Source organism: Gambusia affinis, linkage group LG04 (assembly GCF_019740435.1).
Source record: "Gambusia affinis linkage group LG04, SWU_Gaff_1.0, whole genome shotgun sequence".
In the NCBI taxonomy this organism is placed as follows: domain Eukaryota; kingdom Metazoa; phylum Chordata; class Actinopteri; order Cyprinodontiformes; family Poeciliidae; genus Gambusia; species Gambusia affinis.
Genome location: NC_057871.1, coordinates 15,566,332 through 15,586,904, shown reverse-complemented (window position 1 = coordinate 15,586,904; position 20,573 = coordinate 15,566,332). Strand labels below are relative to the sequence as shown.

At 36.0% G+C, this 20,573-nt stretch overlaps 1 protein-coding gene across 2 annotated transcripts in view; it reads right to left on the bottom strand.

Annotated features, from left to right (window-relative positions):
- Window positions 1–302: 302 nt before the first annotated feature.
- gstcd (glutathione S-transferase, C-terminal domain containing) overlaps window positions 303–20,573 on the bottom strand; it is a 45,813-nt gene continuing 25,542 nt past the window's right edge. For both annotated transcript variants that reach the window (XM_044113172.1, XM_044113171.1), the window contains 7 exons: window positions 15,797–15,912; window positions 15,423–15,467; window positions 14,651–14,779; window positions 9,402–9,535; window positions 6,356–6,386; window positions 2,910–2,979; window positions 303–675 (listed from right to left, as the gene is read on the bottom strand). In XM_044113172.1, the coding sequence (XP_043969107.1) occupies window positions 503–675; window positions 2,910–2,979; window positions 6,356–6,386; window positions 9,402–9,535; window positions 14,651–14,779; window positions 15,423–15,467; window positions 15,797–15,912 (698 nt within the window). In that variant the 3' untranslated portion in view covers window positions 303–502. The remainder of the gene's footprint in view (window positions 676–2,909; window positions 2,980–6,355; window positions 6,387–9,401; window positions 9,536–14,650; window positions 14,780–15,422; window positions 15,468–15,796; window positions 15,913–20,573) is intronic.

The window sequence follows — 20,573 nt, the reverse complement described above, 5'->3', positions numbered from 1 at the left end:
AAGTGAAGGTGAGGTAGTGCTGAGGGTATTCCCTAGTTGATCTTTACCTGCAGATGAGTCTCATAGCTCTGAGCTTCGCCTGCAGTTAACCAGAAGGATCTGACTGCTTATGCAGATCGTCTGCAAGTGCAGACGTATGATTTGCTTAATTAACTAAGTAAGTGTTAAATTACTGATGCTTCTGTGTACATGGACAGCTTGATCACGCAGTGTCAGTAAAAACACAATCATAGCACCGCGAATTGGTGGCTGTGGACAGAGTATCTGTAACAAACTCTCGGTTCAAATAAAAACACCTTCCATCCTTTCAGGTTCCAACTTTATTTTTTTTTATAATGAGAATCTGACTTTCATAAATGCAGTTTAATAGTTTCAACCTTTCATAAAACCAATATTGCTTGAAAACAGACATTTAAAAGAAATGCTTCTGCCATGCAAGACCCAGCATCAATTTCAACGATTCTGGAGACGCTCAGCTGTGCAGCAGAGCTCTCAGTCCTAATTATGCATCGACTTGTCCAGCTGGCTCTGCAGTCCTCTGCGGCGGCCTTCCCATCAACATGTTGTTCTTTGGCGAACAGCTTTCAGGCTCCATAGTCATCACCTGAACCGAGTACCCATGAGTCTCTGCAGCCCAAGCCCGGTCCAAGTCCACCAAGCCCATGCAGTGTTTTCCTGCATTAGTACAAATAAAAACGATAAAATGCTTTTGTTTGTCACCAAATCAAGAGTCTAGATAATATACACCTTTTGCTTGAAATCCAGCAGAAATTCAGGGTTTGCAAGATGACCAAACAAGTCCTAAACTGGGTGATGGTTAAAAACAAATATGCTTATTTACTGTTTCTTTTTTTTTAGTGTGTGGAGAGGGGAGTGCCGTAATTTAACTATTACTGATTTTATAAGCTTCCTGACTTACAAACAAAATGTAATTCTAAACATATTACCATAAGTATTACCATAATTATGGTAATAATTAATAACCATTATAATAACCATTATTATTAATTATGGTAATAATTATTACCACAATCAGCAATAATTATGTTAATACTTATTAATAAGAGAACTATTACCATAATAATTAGAAAATTGTTATGGAAGGTGAATTTCAATTTAGAAAGGCAGAATATTTGCAATACAGAAAAACACAAAACCAATTAGCATGTTAATCAAGTAAATAAGCATTTGAGAAATGATGACATATGTGAGCTGGAAATGTGCAACTTAAATGATCATTTGTGAAGGACCAGAGGCTGCATTTTTAAGCTTTGTGAGCGAACTGGTCTTCTGTGTTAAAGCTGAGTAAAGAAGGCACTTGATCAATATTTTATAGTCAACGGAAGCCTTCGTTGGCCCCCAAAGTTGTTATCTGTATGTTTTAACCAAACATACAGATGTTTCTACCTCTGAACTGCAATGTAGATATGAGGTTCTTCTAGTCACACTCAGCATTTCTCTGATGTGATTACTGTAGACTGCTAATCACATCAGATAAGTTGGGATCAGGACTAGCTCTTAACATTAATTCATTAATTGACAATTTGCAATGTTTGTGCCTTATCAACAAACACCAAATGAGCTAGGCTGTGGAGGATCAGATGCCAATTTAACTCAACTCCTAAACTATGCAATGTGAGTAATTATTTACACATATCTAGTTCAGGTTTTTATTTTATGCATTTAGTCTCCTCACAAAAAAAAAAAAAAAAAAAAAAAAAAAAAAAATTCCCACCTAAATTAGACACTGTTCATTGTCATGCTGCTTCGATGGGAAAAGCATGACTAGCAGATTTAGGAAAGATAAGAAGAAAATGTTCTGTAATCTGACAGAAGAGAGCAGTGGCAGGTGGTGTCAGATACATATAAAAAGGCTTCAGATTCAAGAACCCTGGGGAGCTTTTCTGATTTAATGAAGCTTTGATAAAGTGGAAAGCTATCAACTTGAAAAAGGGTGCTTAACATAATGAAAACAGTTCTCAGTAAAGATCCAGCACATGAGTGGAGGTTTCACACTTCCATCTGAATGGGACTCTGATCCAGCAGCTGCTCATTTCAGTCACTGTTTTTTTTTCTTTTTTTTTTTGCTGTGTCAAATGTTTTTAACACATTTCACAAGATTAAACCTTCATAGTGAGATTATCTCAATATGTGAATAAAGACATATATACAGTGTAAAGCAGAATAAAATAGAATGGACTTATTCTATTCTATTCACAACAATTATCAGTTGTGCATTGATAATTGAATCAATGTACAACTACAAGAAATTTAACACATGGCTCTCAGCAATAGATTTCTCACAGAATGAAAAAATGTTGTTAAGCATAAGGCATTTTCTCTAATTAATCAAAATGAATTTTGAGTTGAAATCAATTGAACAGTATTTTAAACTGAAATGAACTGAAGCCAGTTCAATTGAGATTTCACTTAGTCAGTTCTGGCTCTATTGAGCTCATTTAGAAATACGTTGTTTCAGGGCTACTAATGCAAATAAGGTGCTGCTGGCCACGCCCTCTCAACTCTGTGTTTACATTAGAACCTCAGACAAGTGGAAATGGCTACAAGCAGATGCACAGTGACCATGCATCTTTGACCCCAAAACAGATTTTCAAGGACTTAAAATTGATATGATCTTTTGTAAAACCCCATAGAAACCTTCTATATAGAGCTTCTAAGAATTAATCCCAGATAAGAAAACAGAGAGAGAAAAATATCTGTTGGAACAAACCAGACAAAATACTTGACACTTGAAAAAGTTAAAGAAAGAAGTGCAAAAATAATTCACAGTTCACCATAATAAATAGTCATATTAACTAAAAAGGCAGTAGGAATCCTTAAACTTTAATACCACAAATGTTTGCATTATGGAGACAAGATGGGATAAAAGAGCAGATGATGAACCGTACCAATGAGGCGCCTCTCGGGTGGTAACTGGACCGCAGTCTGATCTGCAAAGCGGCAAAGGATCATGTGTTCCTGAAGAAGACAGATGGAATAAAAAATTTTTAATCTGGAAATACTGTTTACATTGTTTGACCAACTTCTGAAACAATATTGCTCAAAGCTGCAACAGTAGGCACAACAAAGCCATGCATTTCAGACATTTAAAGAATTCAGAGACACCAACATGGATAAATGGATTAGTTTTGCTTGTCTACTACGCCTAGTTTAGTCTACACCTGCTTGAATTTGTGCACAGCCATGATGCAGATCTCAGCATGTTACGCCTGTGAGGCAGGAAACATCTTCAGCATATCGCATGGTTAGGCACAATAAGCTGGGAATCTAGTCTGTTTTAGCTGTTTTACCACACATGTTTGCATTTACTGCATTTAAGTATCTGTCAAGATTTTACACTATGCCCATAAAACTACAATAATTTCCTGTTTTAATGGAAGCAAAACATGATTGCAGAGAGAAAGTAGTAATTCTTTTTTCAAGAATGTATCCAATGAATGTGTCCTAGCAATCATCTTATTAGACTTGCCTAGCAACTGTGGAGTCAAAACAAACTCCACCAGACAAGACTGGAGACATGGCGCGGTTTTGTAAATCAGTATAAACAGTGGCAAAAAATGACATTACAATCTCACTGGCATACTTAGCTCAGTGATGAGGGAACGATCTTGGAAATGAGATGTCTTATCTCGATGCATCGTAAATCTGTCAGCTCATAAAAGCTTAGCATTCCTTGACGTGGTTATTTTTGCACACACAAAATCAAAGTCAGCACACTCAAACCTGAGGCTCCAACATTAGCAACCAGACCAGCTAACAAGCCTCCATTAGTGCTTGTTGCCATGTACAAACCCCAGCAGCAGTCGCTCTGTCTGCCTTTCCATATTACATGTCATTAGATATTGTGACATGGATCCCGCTTGCAGCTGTTTGTTTGCTCGTACTCATTTCCAGGTGACATGTTTCTAATTTATACGTTTGTTAAAAATAGTTGCCAGATAGGAAATAATACAACTGCCACCTCTAGGAGTGAAATATGTGCATCCCTGTCAGCTTTCCAAACAGACCACATGAACCCAGGTAATTTATTTCCAAACAAAGGACACGCTTCCCCGTTCTAAGCTTCTCCCTGTGTATGGTTCATGTAACAAGTGATTCAGCAGAGCAGTAAGTCATCTCTAAGCTGCCTTTGCTTTAATTGATCCCATTTTTCACAGTGCAGAGTAAGTGCTGAATGCAAGGCCTTAAAGCAGAGCTGGCCCTTTACGTTTGAGCCGAGCACCAACACCTCACACCATTAACCCTTTATTTCATAAGCATCTGTCAGCATCTTGTCGTTTGCTTTAACTACTTTCAGTTCACAAGGACAACGGTGGTTCTGCTATGAAACAAGACAAGTGGGTGTCTGGGAGCAGAAACTTAGGGAACATTGCTTTCTGCACTCAGCAAAAGAAATAAAGTGTTGCAACGTATTTGCACTGTTACGGGGCTCCTGCATCAAAAGTTGTGAGTTTGTTTTGTATTGTTATTTTGTTTAATCTTGTTTTTCTCTCACTGATAAAAACATAAAATAATAATCTACAATCTCAGAAAATTAGTATCTTACAACAGTATTCATACGCTTTAAGCTTTTTCAGGTTTCTTAACATTATAACCACGAAGTAACTTTTTTATGAAGACTTTATGTGACAGACCAACACAAAGCAGTGCACAATTGTAAAGTTGAGAAAAAATTCTAATACATGGATTTAATTTTCTTTTATGAAAAAAAATCTGAAATGTGTGCCACGTGTTTATATTTTTGCACCCTTTCCATTGAAATGCCTACAAAAAATCTGTTGTGCTTGAAGTTGAATCGCTACTCTAATCTCTACATGTCTGTCACAAACTTTAATCAGGACAACTGATGGTTTTCTTTAAAACTTTTCTTTACTTCCAGTAACTCATCCATTAGGGTAATAGAGCGCATGACTAGTTGTTGTCTTACCAGCAGATAATCCTACCTGAGTCGTGAAGCTCTGCAGCTCCTCCAGGTTACCATGCTTTTCTTTTCACATGCAGAGCTTCACGGCTGTTTATTTCAGGGCTTTAATGCAAACCCTCCAACAAGCCTCTCCACAATTCACCCTTGAAATATTCATGACGCTATTTGTTCACAACTGTTCTCTGGCAAAATCTCTTAGACCTTCACGTAACAGCTACGTTTATACCAAAACGAACATACAGACAAGTTGAGTCTTTGAGTCTACTGATGGCAACACTTTGTTACATTTGTGGGTAACAGAATAAATAGGATTGAATATAAATGCAGATTTTATTTGTACAAAACAAAAATAATGAAAACCCTGCACTTTTTTTTTTTCTTCCATGCAAGAATCATAAACCAAAGTGTGTGTGTTTGCAACTTGACACAATGTGGAAAGATTGAAGGGGGGGTGAAAACTTTTGCATGGCACTGTGTACTATTCTCTACGCCAGTCAGACCATGTAAGGGTCCTGTTCTGCACCAAGGAAGAGAAGCTGGTTCAGTGTTTTGACACATCAACCTGAGGTTGCCATGGTTAGACCCGCAGCTACTTTACACAGATTTCCCCCTCGGGGGCTCTGACAGGTCCCATAGATCACTTTGGGACAGCCTCTCCCTGAAGAGCAGCAGTGTGCCTGTGCTGAGAGATAAAGGCTTGAGTGGCTGAAGGGTGTGAACTCCTCCCTTGTAAAAGCCTGCATAAGATTTGTTCACCAAGACAAGAGATCAGTGTAAAGATAGTATTAGCTCTGTTAACGTCTGATTAAAAGAAAAAAATAAATACAACTTTGGCTTGCCAGAAATATATTAATCATTCAGGAGAAGCATATTTTAAAAAATTACGTTTAAGTTGAATGTGACAATAGGACACTTAATACTGTGTTGCTTTCATAGCAAAACAATGTCCATAATTACTGGTAACACAAATATATTCAACTTTATAAATAAAGGATTAATATATTATGTGTGAAACTCAAACCAAATATTTCCTAATTTGTTTTAATTTCAGTCTTATCTGACTTGGACATACTGACTTACTGTCTATATCTAAAGAATAAGAATATCTTTAGCTTTCAATGGGTCAGTGATTTGCTGTTCAGGTATGTAGAACTAAAATTTGAGCATTTTCTACTACCAAATGTTTTTCTTTTCCACTTTGGTTAATACAAGACATCGACAAAAAAGTATGGAACTACGATAAGAAAACAAAACATAGGAAGTGAAATAATGAAGACATTTGGAAGATAAACCCGCAGCTACTGAAGGCTCCCATCTAGGTGAACATTTCAGAAATTTGTAAAAACTGTGCTTTATTTGATACAAAGTAAAATGGAATTGTTGGAGATGTATTCACAGTGTAAAGCATACCTTGGATGTGAGAGTCTCTTGAAACCTTTTGCTGTTAAAACAGAAGACAAACCATGTTAAAGTTCACAAGAGAAAATCATGTTTTTACTATGCAAATAGAGAACACTCTCAGGGTACACTGCCCTGCATGTTTAGATGCTTTCCTGCTTCAACACACCTGATTCCAATTGATGGCTTAATAGAGTTTTATTGAACTGCAATCATCTGAATCAGGTGTGTTAAAGCAGGGAAGCATCTAAAACATTCAGGGTATAGTGCTGTGGGAACCACAGTTGGGCACTGCTGATTTAGAGATATTATTCCAACATGATGCTTAAAGCAAATTTCTTAGTCATTCCAGACTGTCTGAAAAATCAGTGACAATGAATTTCAAACTTGTGAAAAATGGACTCAATGGAAAGAAAATAAACAATTTGATTAAGATATAAAACATCACAATCTGTACTTGTAAAGCTCCATGCACAAATAAGAGAAAGCTGAATATTGCATTATGATATTTCTGAAAGGCCGTGCATTTCATGTTTAGCTGCTCGGGCCACATGAGGGCGTGTGCCTGTGTGTGTGATTTTTTAATGGACAAAGCTCTCACAAATAAACCATGAATTTTAGAGGAAAGATAAACACAAACAGAGCTCATGATTTCATAGAACAATAACTTTCTCCCTGGGAAAGAAGTCAGTTCATTTGTGAAGGATAAATTCAGTTTATCCATCACAAAGTTTGGTTAATGTTTGAGGTTAATTAAAATTCAACAAGCCCTGTGTCAGGGGTTAAGAGCCAGCCCGGTCACATGGAGGAACATTTGGAAGCATTAATAAATGAGTTTCACAGCTCATAAAAACCTGCGAATGTAGACACCTGCAGAATGCACACATGACTACCTGGAATATGACCCCTAGCAAAAAAGAAAAAAAAACAAAAAACACTAAAAGTGTCATGATTGACTGAGTCAGGTGTGCAGATCCTTGCCACATATTGCCTGCAGACACATCTTAGTATTGGTCCCAAAAACATCTTGCTGTCATTCCAGCAAGAAGTTATGAAGGATGAAGAGCTGAGTTGGCAAAAGAAAATTGTGATATTTGCACTAGGCAGTTGAATGCTGTTTCAGCTGTTTAAATGTTTGTAATGGGGCTTCTTGTTAATAAATATCAAATTTGAATAAAAATGCTAAAATAAAACACAAAGTGTTTCCCAGTTTCCTAGACTTTGTCGTTAGTGTTCATTGTTATGGATGCTTGGATTATTTATTCACACTAGGTGTATAAGATGGCTTGCTCCGTAGAAAGGACTACCCAGACACATGGATGTGACACCTACAGAAATTTTATAGCAGCTAATCTAACAATATTACATATTTGGAGTAATAAGGACTAATTTACTCTTAAACAGCCAAGAATATTAAAACACAATTGACAATGGAGCAGATCACTTTTCCATCCTCCATTGTCCATTGAAGCTTCCACTACTGGGAGATAATAAGATTAATTCAGCATTGATGACAAAAATGTTTTTTCAAAACTTCAAGTATGCACACATACTTGGTTTTCTCTGTTATTAATTTAAACACTTCAAATCAAACAAGGAAAGATGTCACTCTGAATCTCATGGTCCTTCATTGATCTGGAGGACATTTTCGATATAAAACACTGCTGGTTGCACTTAAATGCAGCCAGGAGTCTAACACTAAGCTGCCTTAAAAGGAAAAGCAAACAATAAAAGGTTGATGCATCTGGAGTCTTAAATGGTCTCGAGTAAAAATGCAGAAAGACTAAGATGAAAGTACTTTTAAAATGTGGTACTCGAGATGACTCTTGAGGTAAACACCTGTCTGAGGTACCATACCACCAGCTATCTTTATATTCCAATGCTCTTGCAATGGTATTTTCTTTAAAAAAATGAAAAGAAAAAATCCAGGCTGCCTAGCTTAGATGAAGATCAAATTAGTAGGAAATCGACAGAAGCGATGGCCTAATTGAAGCATAATTTTCTACCTACGTAATAGTAACACATGGCTGATGTATGAGAGACTTACAGGAGCTACACTAGAATTGCCTGCTGTTCCACACATCTAAGCTTAGTGCTACTACCTGGAGTCAGGCAGAGAGGATTCATTGTAAAATTATTACTCTGCAAGTGATGGATTGTAGTTTAAAGATGAATGTAACCTATCGGTTAAAACATTTTTGCAAGTTCAACAAAATCTTCCAGTTTTCAGTTCATCTTTCTGTTCTAAAAATGCAAAATTGACATAGAAGTCAGTAAAACATCACACACAGCACCATTCCTTCCAACCTGATGCTTGGAGCATCATTTGCTGCACCAGCTTCTCTACCATAAAATGCTAACGTTACATCAGCACTCCCACACAACAGCTTTGTTTCCCAGCAATCAGTCGCATGGAGTTGTTTTAGCAGCTGTCTGCCTTGTTATGACTGTAAGTTCTAACAGCATTAAGCAACAAATCAACTTCAATTATGCTCAGTGCATCCTCCTGTTTATCACTGTCTGATGATGCGCTGCGCTTTTCTTTCACTTCTAACTGAGCAGCAGCATCAGAGCAGCCAGATCGAGGGGCATTTTTCTGTTCAACTGAATATTGCATGTCACAAGTCAAGAGTGATTTCAAGCAGATTTCCATTCCAGTCTATTTATATTACCCCTGACCGCCTCTGCAGTGAGAGCCCCTCTTTGGAGCTGACAAGAAGACTGAAAATGTGAGGGACGGACCCTGCAGAGGAGGTGATGTGACACCGCTGCCTCAGACTGTCAGTGGTGCTGATAAGAAACGGGAGCTGAACAAAAACGTGGCGACAAGACAGATTATCTCTATGTGAGAGCAGAAATGGAGTCAGAATGAATTTGGGAATAATAGACAGCAGGGGTTGAACAAGGAAACTAAAAAAAAAAAAAAAAAGTCAAGGGAGGAGGGAGAATGGAGGCAGCATCAATCTGACATGAAGCTAACAAGGTCACAAACAACATTTTAAGGCAAAATAGCTTAGGGAGGTGGCTCAGGAGGGAGGAGTAGAGGAAAGGCACAAACCTCTTAGGGAAGGTGAACTTGACTGCATTCTGGATGAAGCCGTAGCAACAAGGACTGATGATGAAGGCGGCTCCTGCCTGGATGCAGTGCTCCAATACCATGTCTGTCGCAATCCCACATGCATGGAGGGCAACCTTCATTAGAGCAGACAAAGACAAAGACAAATGCATTGCTGCTGAAATATGATATACAGATAAATAAATAAAACCCAAACTGTGTAATACAACTAATAAAGTCTCATTTTTCTTATTGAAAGCATTTTTTTAAAGAATATAAATTGAGAACACTTATTATTGATTCCTACTGATGACTTCATAATGGCTGCTGCATGTAAAACCCCAAACTTGCAGACATTGGGAGCTCCAGCAAACAACATCATCGATGCTTTCAGAGCAGAAGCACGAATGCATCAAGATTCCCATTGAGTGGGTAAACTGTGCGTGGTGATAAACACCTGCCCCTGCATTAGTAATGCTCTGCTTATATCAGGAACAGCTGAAGGGGACTAATAGACCCAGGAATGTTTCATGTCTCTGTCTTCCAGCTATTTTTCCCAGATGAGCACATCTGCAAAAAAGACCCATATTGTTAAAATATGTTTTTTCAATTTGCTAAAAAGAGTTTAAATTAATGAACACTTATGAGAATATCCACAAAGGTTCTCTGTGCAAGTGAGGTCGCTAAGTCTATGTTCTACTAATGTTTTCCAACAAGTTATCATGTCTGCGAATCTGAATGGAAAACATCTTGACAGCAGAGCCACACAACAGACGTTCAGAGCTGATCAGGGTGGGATTAGAACAGCTGGCCGGAGCTCCTCCTCCACATGGGGAAGGGGAGATACAGACAGCCTGAGCAACATTGCTAACGCCACTCGCAGTCACTGGTATGTCTAGACAGGAAGAGATTTGGTAATGCTCTCTAAATCTTTATGAAAGTTGGAGCTCATGCACAACTGTTTTCACATAACCTTTGTGGAAGAATGAGCCTTAAGCTGCAAAAATTTATATTTCACAAAATATTTAAAAAACAAAGAAACAATATGGCACATACAAACAAGTACAAACACGCTAAGAGGGGAAAACAAAAGAAAACTGAAAAAAAATAACAAAACACAGATGAACAAAAACTGTATCTTGCAAAGCAAGGCATTCTGCTCAGAATAAACTCAGATAATACATTTTACAACATTCTTTAAACGCATAATTAAATAGAAAATAAAAAGCTAAAGCAGAGCTTGAAATCCTACATTGCAGCTTTTGAAAGCTAAATTACTTTTTATGTTGTGCCTTTGCTATTTGAGTTGTGAAATCGTGAAGTGCAAGGAAAAGGTTACAAGTCTTTCATTTATATTTATTCTTTTTACAAATAAGAATTTGAAAAGTGTGGCATGATACCTTATTCTTTTCCCCTGGGTCAATACATCTAAGGACAACACTTCATTGTGATTACAGCTCCAATGGATATTTCCAGCTATGGAAACTTCAGTCTCAGAAACTCAAGTCATCAGTGGGAAAGCATGCTGGTAGTATAGATCAACGATTGAAACTATTCATCTGAGTTACCACATTGTTTAGAAATGGCTGTTTGTCATGGTAACAATACAAACACTAATTATGAGCTTTCTGTAACAACTCTGTTTCTATTTAATCCTATTAATACCGATAAGGCACTTTTAAAGATAGAAATGGATGCATTCTCCAGATAAACAGCAGGTCTGATACATTAAACAAGACGTTCATGGACCTCAGGTTATTAAAGATTCATAACGACGACACAGATGTCTCTTCAACTGAGCTCTGTATTAAAATGACAAATGTGAAACAAAAATAAACTTCACTTATATTTGGTATCTTATTCTGTTACTATTTAAACTATCGTAACTGTAACAAATTCATTTCTACTGTAAGCAACTCTGGTTGTTTACAATTAACATACCATAATTCCCTTTAGAATTAGACACAAGTGAATTCTATCTATTAAAGTTATTTCAGTTCATTCGCAATGGATTTTATTGAGACATAGCAGTCCAAATGCATGCCACACTTTTAAAACGTTTTTTTGTAAAATATGTTGAAATCAATGTACTTTCTTTCCTTTTATTTCACATTTATACAGTACTTTGGGTTGGTTTATCACCTAAACCATATAAGTCTCAAATACATTAAAGTCATTAAAGTTTAACAAGATAAAATAAATATGAACAAAAGTTCTACAAGTATTTATACTTAACACAGAAGATAGAAAGTTGTGTTCTGACTTAAAAGAAAAACATTCTCTAAATACAGACTCAGATTTATACATTTTTCTTACCAGTGAAAGGCACTGCTAAAGAAAACCCAAACAGGCGCAAGAAGATCAGCTCTTAAAACCTGCTTAATGTGACAACAAACACATCTAAAGCAAACTAAAAAGCCCATCAAACATCTGTTTTATGTAGATAATTAATGTAGATTAGTCATACAGGGCTAAATTCTAATGCAATGTTTTGACCTTTGCTTTTATCGACACAAAACCACATTAGTCAAACAGAAGTGCATGAGCAACATGTTTTGATAACTATTTATTCATTTAAAGCAAAAAACATTTATGTCTGATCATCTTTAAGGGGTGTTTTGTCCCTTTAAATTAGCAATAATGAAGCCTTTCTGCAGTCCATGTCTATGTTTTACTAACTGAATATGCACAATGATTATGTTTAATTTAAAATCATTTATTGCAGCTATTTTCATATACATAAACAAGTATGCTTAAGTGCCATCTCTGCAGAGTCTGGAGGTAGAAAACATTAATTAGAACAGCCTAAGCATGAGGGCACTTGTAAAGCTAATTCTTCATTAATCAATTTTTTCCCAAGTAAAAAAAGCTGTCAGTGTGTCACTGTGTTCACTAAATTGATACATCATAGAAAGAATAAGGTTACAATAGTCTATTTTGTTCAAATAATCCCTCCTCTCTCTGCATCCATCCATGCATAAAAACAGTAAATTCCTGCAATCATCTCATATTTCATCACAACAACCTTCTGTCAAATTGCATTTAAAACTTTTTAGGTTTGGAAGCTTTTCTTTTTTTTTTTTTACTGTGTTCTAATACCATCAGTCTTGTCATCATAAACCAATAAAGCTGCAAATCATTTGACAAAGCACATATTTTTTTTTCCCACGAACATAAATCTACTGGCAGAATCAATTGTAAACAACAAGAAAATCTGAGCTCACTCAATAATAGCGTAAGCTAAAATAAAATCCAAATTACCTTCAAGCTCCACAACCTTTCTGCTCCTTAATACTCAAAATTAGAGAAATAGAGAAAAGCATCTCAATGGATCTTGTACACACACAAGCACATGTTTGTATTTCTACCCTTTTTAGAACTTTGCTCTGGCTTCCATTCATTTCAGTAACTGCATTAATGCATGACCTAGACATTTTCACTAATAATTACTAGTCCTTTCCTAACCCTATCCAGAATTTTATTCACATTTTACTTCTAAACCCAACCCTAAACAAAAGAGTCCACATACATTTTAATTTGCCTTAAAAGCAAACTATACTAACTGCAAACAACCAATCAGAGCCAGGAGGTTGGTCTTAGTGCTGTCAATCACCATCCATTTGGCGTTGCTCCCCACTTTTCTTCCAATTTTAATTAGAAGTTGAAGTTGGTCAGTTCTGAACCTATTTTTAGTATTTTCTGAAATCTCCTCAGGTTTTTTTTTTCCTGCTTGATGTATGTTAATGATTTGACTTTTCTTAAACTGACATTTTGCCTCGATGTCCTGTTACTTTGCTGCTGTAACACCTGAATTTCCTAACTGTGGGACAATAAAGGATATTCCTATTCTATTTTCTTCTAAATATACGTAAACCTTTAACATTAAAAGAAAGTAAAACGTATATATAATTTAATTCTGTCCCATTCTTTCAATTAGCATGTAGAAATTATCCTAACTAAACTAAAATAAGAAATATTTAATCTGATTTAATGTCTGACGGTGATAAAAGGATACATCTGCTGTAACTATTTGTGCAGCAGATGTAAATATCTGGCTTCCACTGTTTGTGTTTATGTGTGCCCAAAAGGTTTCTTCACCCTGCTACAACTTTAACACTTGAGCTGTGAAATGTAAGCCTGGAGGAGCAGATGCTAAAATAAGGTTTTTGGATAATTAACATTCCGAACTGAACGTGACTAAAAATGGCGCCATGCATAATGCATAAAGGAGTTAAACCTACTGTGATGAGTGGCTCCTTCAAGGTACTGTTCACGTGCATAAGAACATTGAAGTCTGTAGCTAAAACAAAAGCAACTGATTAAAGCCTCTTTCACTCATACATGAATATAGTATCCCCATATCTATCAATCAATAAGTTTATTCACTCGATTTAACAAATTTCATCATTAATGCAGAAACACATTCTCTCATAAGACTTACTCTACATGGGTGGAAAGGGAGCAAGAAGAAGAAAAATCTTGTAGAAACCTGACACTTTCTCAATAATTACAAAAACATTTTTCATGCATTAAATTAACAAAATAAGTGGCGAACAATGTATCATTCTCCTCGTTGTTTACTCAAAAGTGTGTCAAACTGAAATCGTAATTAACAAATTGCATCATCAACATTTGAAAACAAAAAATAAGGTCATTTTAAGTACACCATGTGTCATGTTAGCATGTAACTTGTTGCATCGCAATGCAAAATGAATTATTGTTTCGGTGGAATTTTAATGCAGGGAAATATTTTACCATCATGGCAAAGAGACACATCTTTTCTTGCAACTACATTAACATTATTAACCAAGTATAGCAGGCCTGTTATGAGTCAGTAGTTACAATGGTGTTCAAGAATGCACTCCCTCCCTGAACCACCGTTGGTATTTCTTCAAATCCTGAAGATTTTAGTTTGAAACCCCCAAGGCAATCAAACAGCACAAACACGCCCCAGGACAAAGTCAAATTCAACTCTGCCAATTTATTCCAACAATTTGACAAATATGCCAGCTAATGTCAGCTTTACCTGGGGGCTGTGTATGTTTACATCGCTTTTCTGGCTTTAAGTGGTAAATTATTTCTTTCTTATAATTGCTTTAAAATTAGTTTCAATTCTGTTTTATTGTTTTCTAGATGTATCTGAAGTGATTATCAGTTTGTCTAGAGAATGTGAAGGGCATCACATGGAGTAAAAAACAGAACTGTTGCAAAACTTGTATTTTTAAAAAGATTTTTTTACATGTGTCACTCACCCCAATCTGAAATGCTCCAGTAAAGTAATCCAAATTGGCCTGAAGGAAACCAATGTTTTTCAGGCCAAGCTCAGAGCTGCGACGTTGGGCTCTAACCAAAGATTCCTCTTTGTTCTCTATAAGGATGATCTGCAATGAAAACAGGAAAATATCAAACTGCACTATTTTTAAAAACAGTTGGAATCAGCAGTAACGCTATCAGAGGATTAGGATGTTTCAAATAAAGAAAGGAAAAAAAATCCATAATGTGTTGTGATAAAGAATTTCCTTAAAAAGCTACTTTTAAAACAGTAGCTCTGTTTTAAAAGAGACTGTAAAACTACTTTGATAGGTAGTTTTACAGTCTGTTAATCTAAAATAATTATTTTACCTCATCTGAAAATGTTCTGCAGACAACACGCATTTTATGATTTTTATTAAGGGGCTCCTACTAATCTTTGTCAGTAAAGCACTACCTATAACAATTATAAGGAGAGGTGGCTAAACTAGCCAAAAACTGTATTCAAGTAGGAGTAAAACGACTTCAACATACTTTTACCCAAGTAAAACTAAGAAATAACCATCTAAGAAATTACTTGAGAGTTAAAGTATTTTCTAACAGACAAACTTCTATTGGGATAAAATGTCTACAAGAAAGATCACTAGTATCACAATGAGGAACGAAAAAATTCTGGATAGAATCCCTTTTAAACCAGGAAACCTAGAAAATGGAGAAAGAAACATCTTATTGCTGTATTCTCTGAACACACACATATATATTAAGATACTTTACCTGGCAATCTGGAAGTGTGTGAGCCAGAACAATCCCCACATGACCCTGAGAAAAAGTAAAAGAACAAAATAGGGCAAACAGAAATGTACAGCATAAGCACAAAGCACATAGAAAGGCCCCATAAACAAAACATGAACTCTCCTGGTTTTTATAAAAATCCTTTAAAGGGTCCTGCTCAGAGTGTCTGCTTTCAGCTTGTGTGAATGACGTGACCCAACAACAACATCCACCTGACTGGAAATGACAAGTACAAGTAATTGCGAGGGATTGTTCCATTTCAAATGGTCACTAATGAAGCAGCATGCAATGTGGCTATTGTCAGATGGAGCGTCGTGTGTTCACGGTTTAATAGACTGATGGATGAGCATCAGTACCGTTCCACTGCAGAAATCCACTATTGTGTCTCCCGGCCTGGCTAGCTCTGTCACCATCGCAGCCAAGTTATTTAGTTGTTGCATTTTCCTGACGGCTCGGACGTCAGACATTTTTCCTGAAAAGAAACGGAAACAAAACACACACAAGCTCTTATCGCATTTGGCCAAAAATGACAAAGCAGATGATTTTTTTAAACACTCAATTCAAATGAATGGTTAGTGGAGGAATAAGATCTATGAAGAGAAGAAAGCCTTTTGCATATAAGGCTTTGGAAAAGCATTTAGACTTCAGGAAATTTGTTCAGATTTTGTCATATTGCAACCACAGACTAAATGTTCACAAAATAAAACCAGTAAACAGCACTGTCAATTTGATTTAATGTGAACTTGTACATTTTATTTTGTAGCTTGTTCAAAAATCAAGAAAGATGCTAGTTACAAAAATCCAACTGTGAATTTTGTAATGTTTTATTTCCATGTTGTCAGCCTTTCCTTTCCTTCTGAAAGCTGCTCAAGTCATGATTTACAGCAAACAAGTTTTGTAGAATAGTAACAGCACAACAATGAAAAGGCCTCCTTTGACCTAGCAGCATGATTCATGTGATCCCAGCAAACTGACTGCTACAGCTATTTCTGTGTTCATAGCAAAGCTTTTTATTGCAGTGTAAACCAATATTTGGTCAATTAGCCCAGAGCACACTGCAACCTTCTGGCACACAACACTGGCATTTAGCCTCTGCCATGTTGTTTCTGATTTATGAATCCAAATTGACGAGGGTTTCATTTACCCCCTTCAGAGTCATAAACATGAAAAAAATCAAAACCAGAGACACATTGTCTTACTGCCCTTTTGACTGCTTTGTTTGAGACAACAGGTGACCAGATAAATATGATCAGTCACTCCCAGTCTAATTCAGTCAAGAGTTAGAGCAAACCATTCCCATGTGTTAGAGTGCAACCAAAATGCAACAAAGAATCTGTAGCCAGGTTTCACAACTACTGTCCACAGATGTCCTACGTCCACTTTTACTAAGCATTATATATACTTTCACTACAAAGAAATATCAGCAAAATACTTGTATTTGCAATGTTGGTGGAGACTAATCCAAAAGAACTGGCAGCTCATTGCAACAAAAGAAGAACCTATAAAGCCTTATGAGATGAACACAAATGAACACAACACTTGCAAGAAGAACTAAAAATTTATTTAAAAAAAAAAATAGTAAATTGAAATGAAACTAAATTTGTTTCAAGACATTTCTAAAACTAAGAACAGTTGTGGTAATACAAAAGACATTTTATTGAATACTTAAGAGCTAAAATACAAATAGGTATATTTATATAAAATAAAAAGATACATTTGCTGTGGGTATTTAAGAAGCTAAAGCAAAAAATTTTTTGTAACCAGAAAATAAAAGTTAAATTCACAGTTCACTAACAGTGACTTTAATACATTTGGGAGACTTACAAATTTTATGAAGTATGTTCCTCGATAATACAAACACAATTTAAACTACCTAGCTATTAATAGAAAAAAAAAAAAAAAAAACATTAAAAGCAAAAAAAGAAAACTTAAGATTTCTCATCTTCATGACTCAGGCTAAAATGGACGGACGAGTTAGAAAATCCGCAACCCGTTGCACCTCTTCATGTTTCACATTTACATTCCTGGTCTCTCAAATTCAGGAGAATTTTTTTTGTCTTTCTGACTTAAAGTGGAGGAGGCAGCATACTTAACCATGTTTTTGTTTCCAGATTCAGTCTGGGCTCTTGGGCTGGATAGTGGGAATTAGTGCTGGGAGCACTTGCCTGGGATAGCTTTTTAAATAAAACATGCCAGCGCTTGAGTGTGCTGGAGGACAAAACCGACCTCTCCAACCCAGGCATACAACATATGCAGGTCTAAGAAAGACTACTCATGTTTTCTATAACTCTTAACGTCCAGTGATCGACGTTTAATTCATCTATGCATTTACAACAATAAATGTGTACATCATTAACTTGATTTAGTGAGGATGATTAAATAAAACAGTAATTTCTTCATAATATCAAAACTACTGCAAAATTTTGTGTTTGAAACAGAAAATACCTTATTACACTTCTACTGTGTATTTATATACTTACTGCCATTTTACAAACGTTTTTCTTTAAAGGAAAGCCAAAAATTATTCATACTTTGAGCAGAATTGGATAATTATTCTCGGCCAACCAAGAAGCTTGTTTCAGATGGGAATTGAGAGAAGCGTCTCTCGCAAAATAAAGAAGTTTCAATTTCAGGGAAAATGACTTCCATTCTTATTTATAAATTAAAGAATCGCAAGTCAAAATTGCTGATTGCAATATGCATATCGTAAAAAACTGCCTGGACTACAATAAGTCGTATTGTACATAAGCATTCAGCTTGTCTATGCAACACTACATGTAATTCAGGTATTAAAGCAGTTGAGGTTTTAAGAAACTAAACCCAAGTTGTTTCAAAGACGAAACAGCAGAGATTTGTCTGAAACAACTTTAATTACTAATTTCTATCTTAAGAGTAAATGCGTTTCACTGCTTCACAAACCACACTTTATCAGCAGTTGGTCTGCCATGAACTCAATGAAGATTGAGCCCATTTTAATTATTAGCTTAATTATTAGTTTATTTATCACGTCATAATTATCGGAATATTACCAATATGCCCATATTTTCCATGCTTTCCTATTTCTAATATTGTACAGGCCTACATTAAACCCAAATCTGTATGGGATATGAATCATTGTGAGCTTAAATTTATGTAAAGGTACCTGAGAAACAGCTTTGTTATCAGCTCTGTGAATAATTTAGTAACAAAGCACAACAGGAGAGTCTATTCAGAGCCGACATCAAATCTGAAGTCACATCTTTAACCTCAGTAGTTTTAGAAATCGGTTCCCCTCTAGTTAAAACTAATTAGATTTTACTGGGCAATGGGTATTATTCTAAAAACATCTAAAGAAACAAACTAAATGGTGTGACTAAAAATACCCTAAAAAATCAAGAAATCCTCAGTTTCAATAGGAACATCTAATGAGGTGGTGATTAAATGTCTTTAAATGTGTCTACGCCTGTTAATTATACTTACTGTTTGAAACTCTTAAGGTACCATTTTAGCATACATGCGTTAGACAGTTCCAACTAGGGATGCACAAATGAAAATCAATATTCAATATTATTATTGCTATTATGATGGAAAACCAATGTTTACCAATATTCTTTATGCAATGCCCAACCTTTTTGACACCATGAAAACAATTACCACACTGCTGACATTCCGTCATTGCTTCAGTTAACATCCCACAATTCTGCACTGAACTACCATCCCATGTCCAGATATAGCACTAATCATCTCGCCCTCCTGAAACTCGAACGGCAACAGGATGGACATAAATATTGGTCATTTATAATATAACAGACCGCTATTACTTACTGATATGTTAAAAATGACTACAATTGGATGACACAGATGTTAATACCAATATATTGTGCATTTATGATGATCTATAAAATAAAAAAAACTATTCTTAATATGTGTAAATGAAAACCAATTTACATAAAAAAAATTCTTGAAACCACAGAAAAGATGAGCAGGAAGCCAAAGTCAGCTTCAGCCGTTACACATTGAGTAGTTATTGAGTTGCATAAATGAAGGATCACAGCAGTGACCATCCTCCAAACTATCGTCATAGCTACTGCTGCAATGCCTGCAGTTACACATGTTTTATCACAGCAGGCTTAAATGTCTCCTGAAGCTCAGTGAGAAGAAAACATGCTGTGGCAGCATCACTGGGGTAGATTGCAGATCTATTAGTCTTTATCTGCTCTGCTATAGGGTGTCCAGTACTTCTGCACCTGGAAGGTAGCCACCATATCATCTTTTCCTCCCTAAATGCTGCTTGTGGTCTTATCAAACAAGTTCATTGAACTGATTAAAATATGAAGACAAAGCTGTGGCAAAAGGGGATCCTGCTCTGATTCCTCACAGGGTGATGGAAACCCCGGAGGTGGGTTTACTTCTCCCATCACAGAAGGAACGTTTCTTTTAATAAAAGACACTTTTAGAAATTTCTTTCTGTCATTTATAATTTCTTTTTTGAAAAGAAAGCAAGAATACTTTTTAATTAGAATCGGAAATCAGATATCGTGTGAAAGAAATTTGAGATTTTACTGTTAAATTCTGAAATTGGGACTCTTCCTCTCAAAATTGGTTTGTGGTTGTAATGACAAAAAGAAAAGGATTAAAGGATATAAACATCTTTGCATGGCACTGTTAGTAGGTTTGAAGACATTAAAGCTGACTGACATTGCTCCCACACAGGAAAAGAGCAGCAATTATCTTACGTGTATCAGTAGTTCCAGTTTTATCTCCTCTTTTTGTGTTAAAGACCTAAACATATACCGTTCCAATATTTGAAGAATAACGTTTCATATATTTCCTTAAAACACACCTGCAGAGCATTAAGACTGTGTAATAACTAGCAGGTGCAATTCTATGGGTCAGATTATCTATTTTGTTGCCAATGAGAATATGAATCCCAAAGAGAAAAGTGACTTAAAATGTGCTTATTGCAGAAATACTCCAAAACACCAAATCTATTGCAACAAATATAATGACACAGACAGCCATGTTTACAGAGGGTAAGATAAGAAAAAGCAGCTTAAAATCCAAAGAAACTATCTATGGGGTCTTTTTTGCTACAAAAGGAAATAATGCAAATAATATAAAGAAACATTCATTACATGCTGATTCATTCTTGGA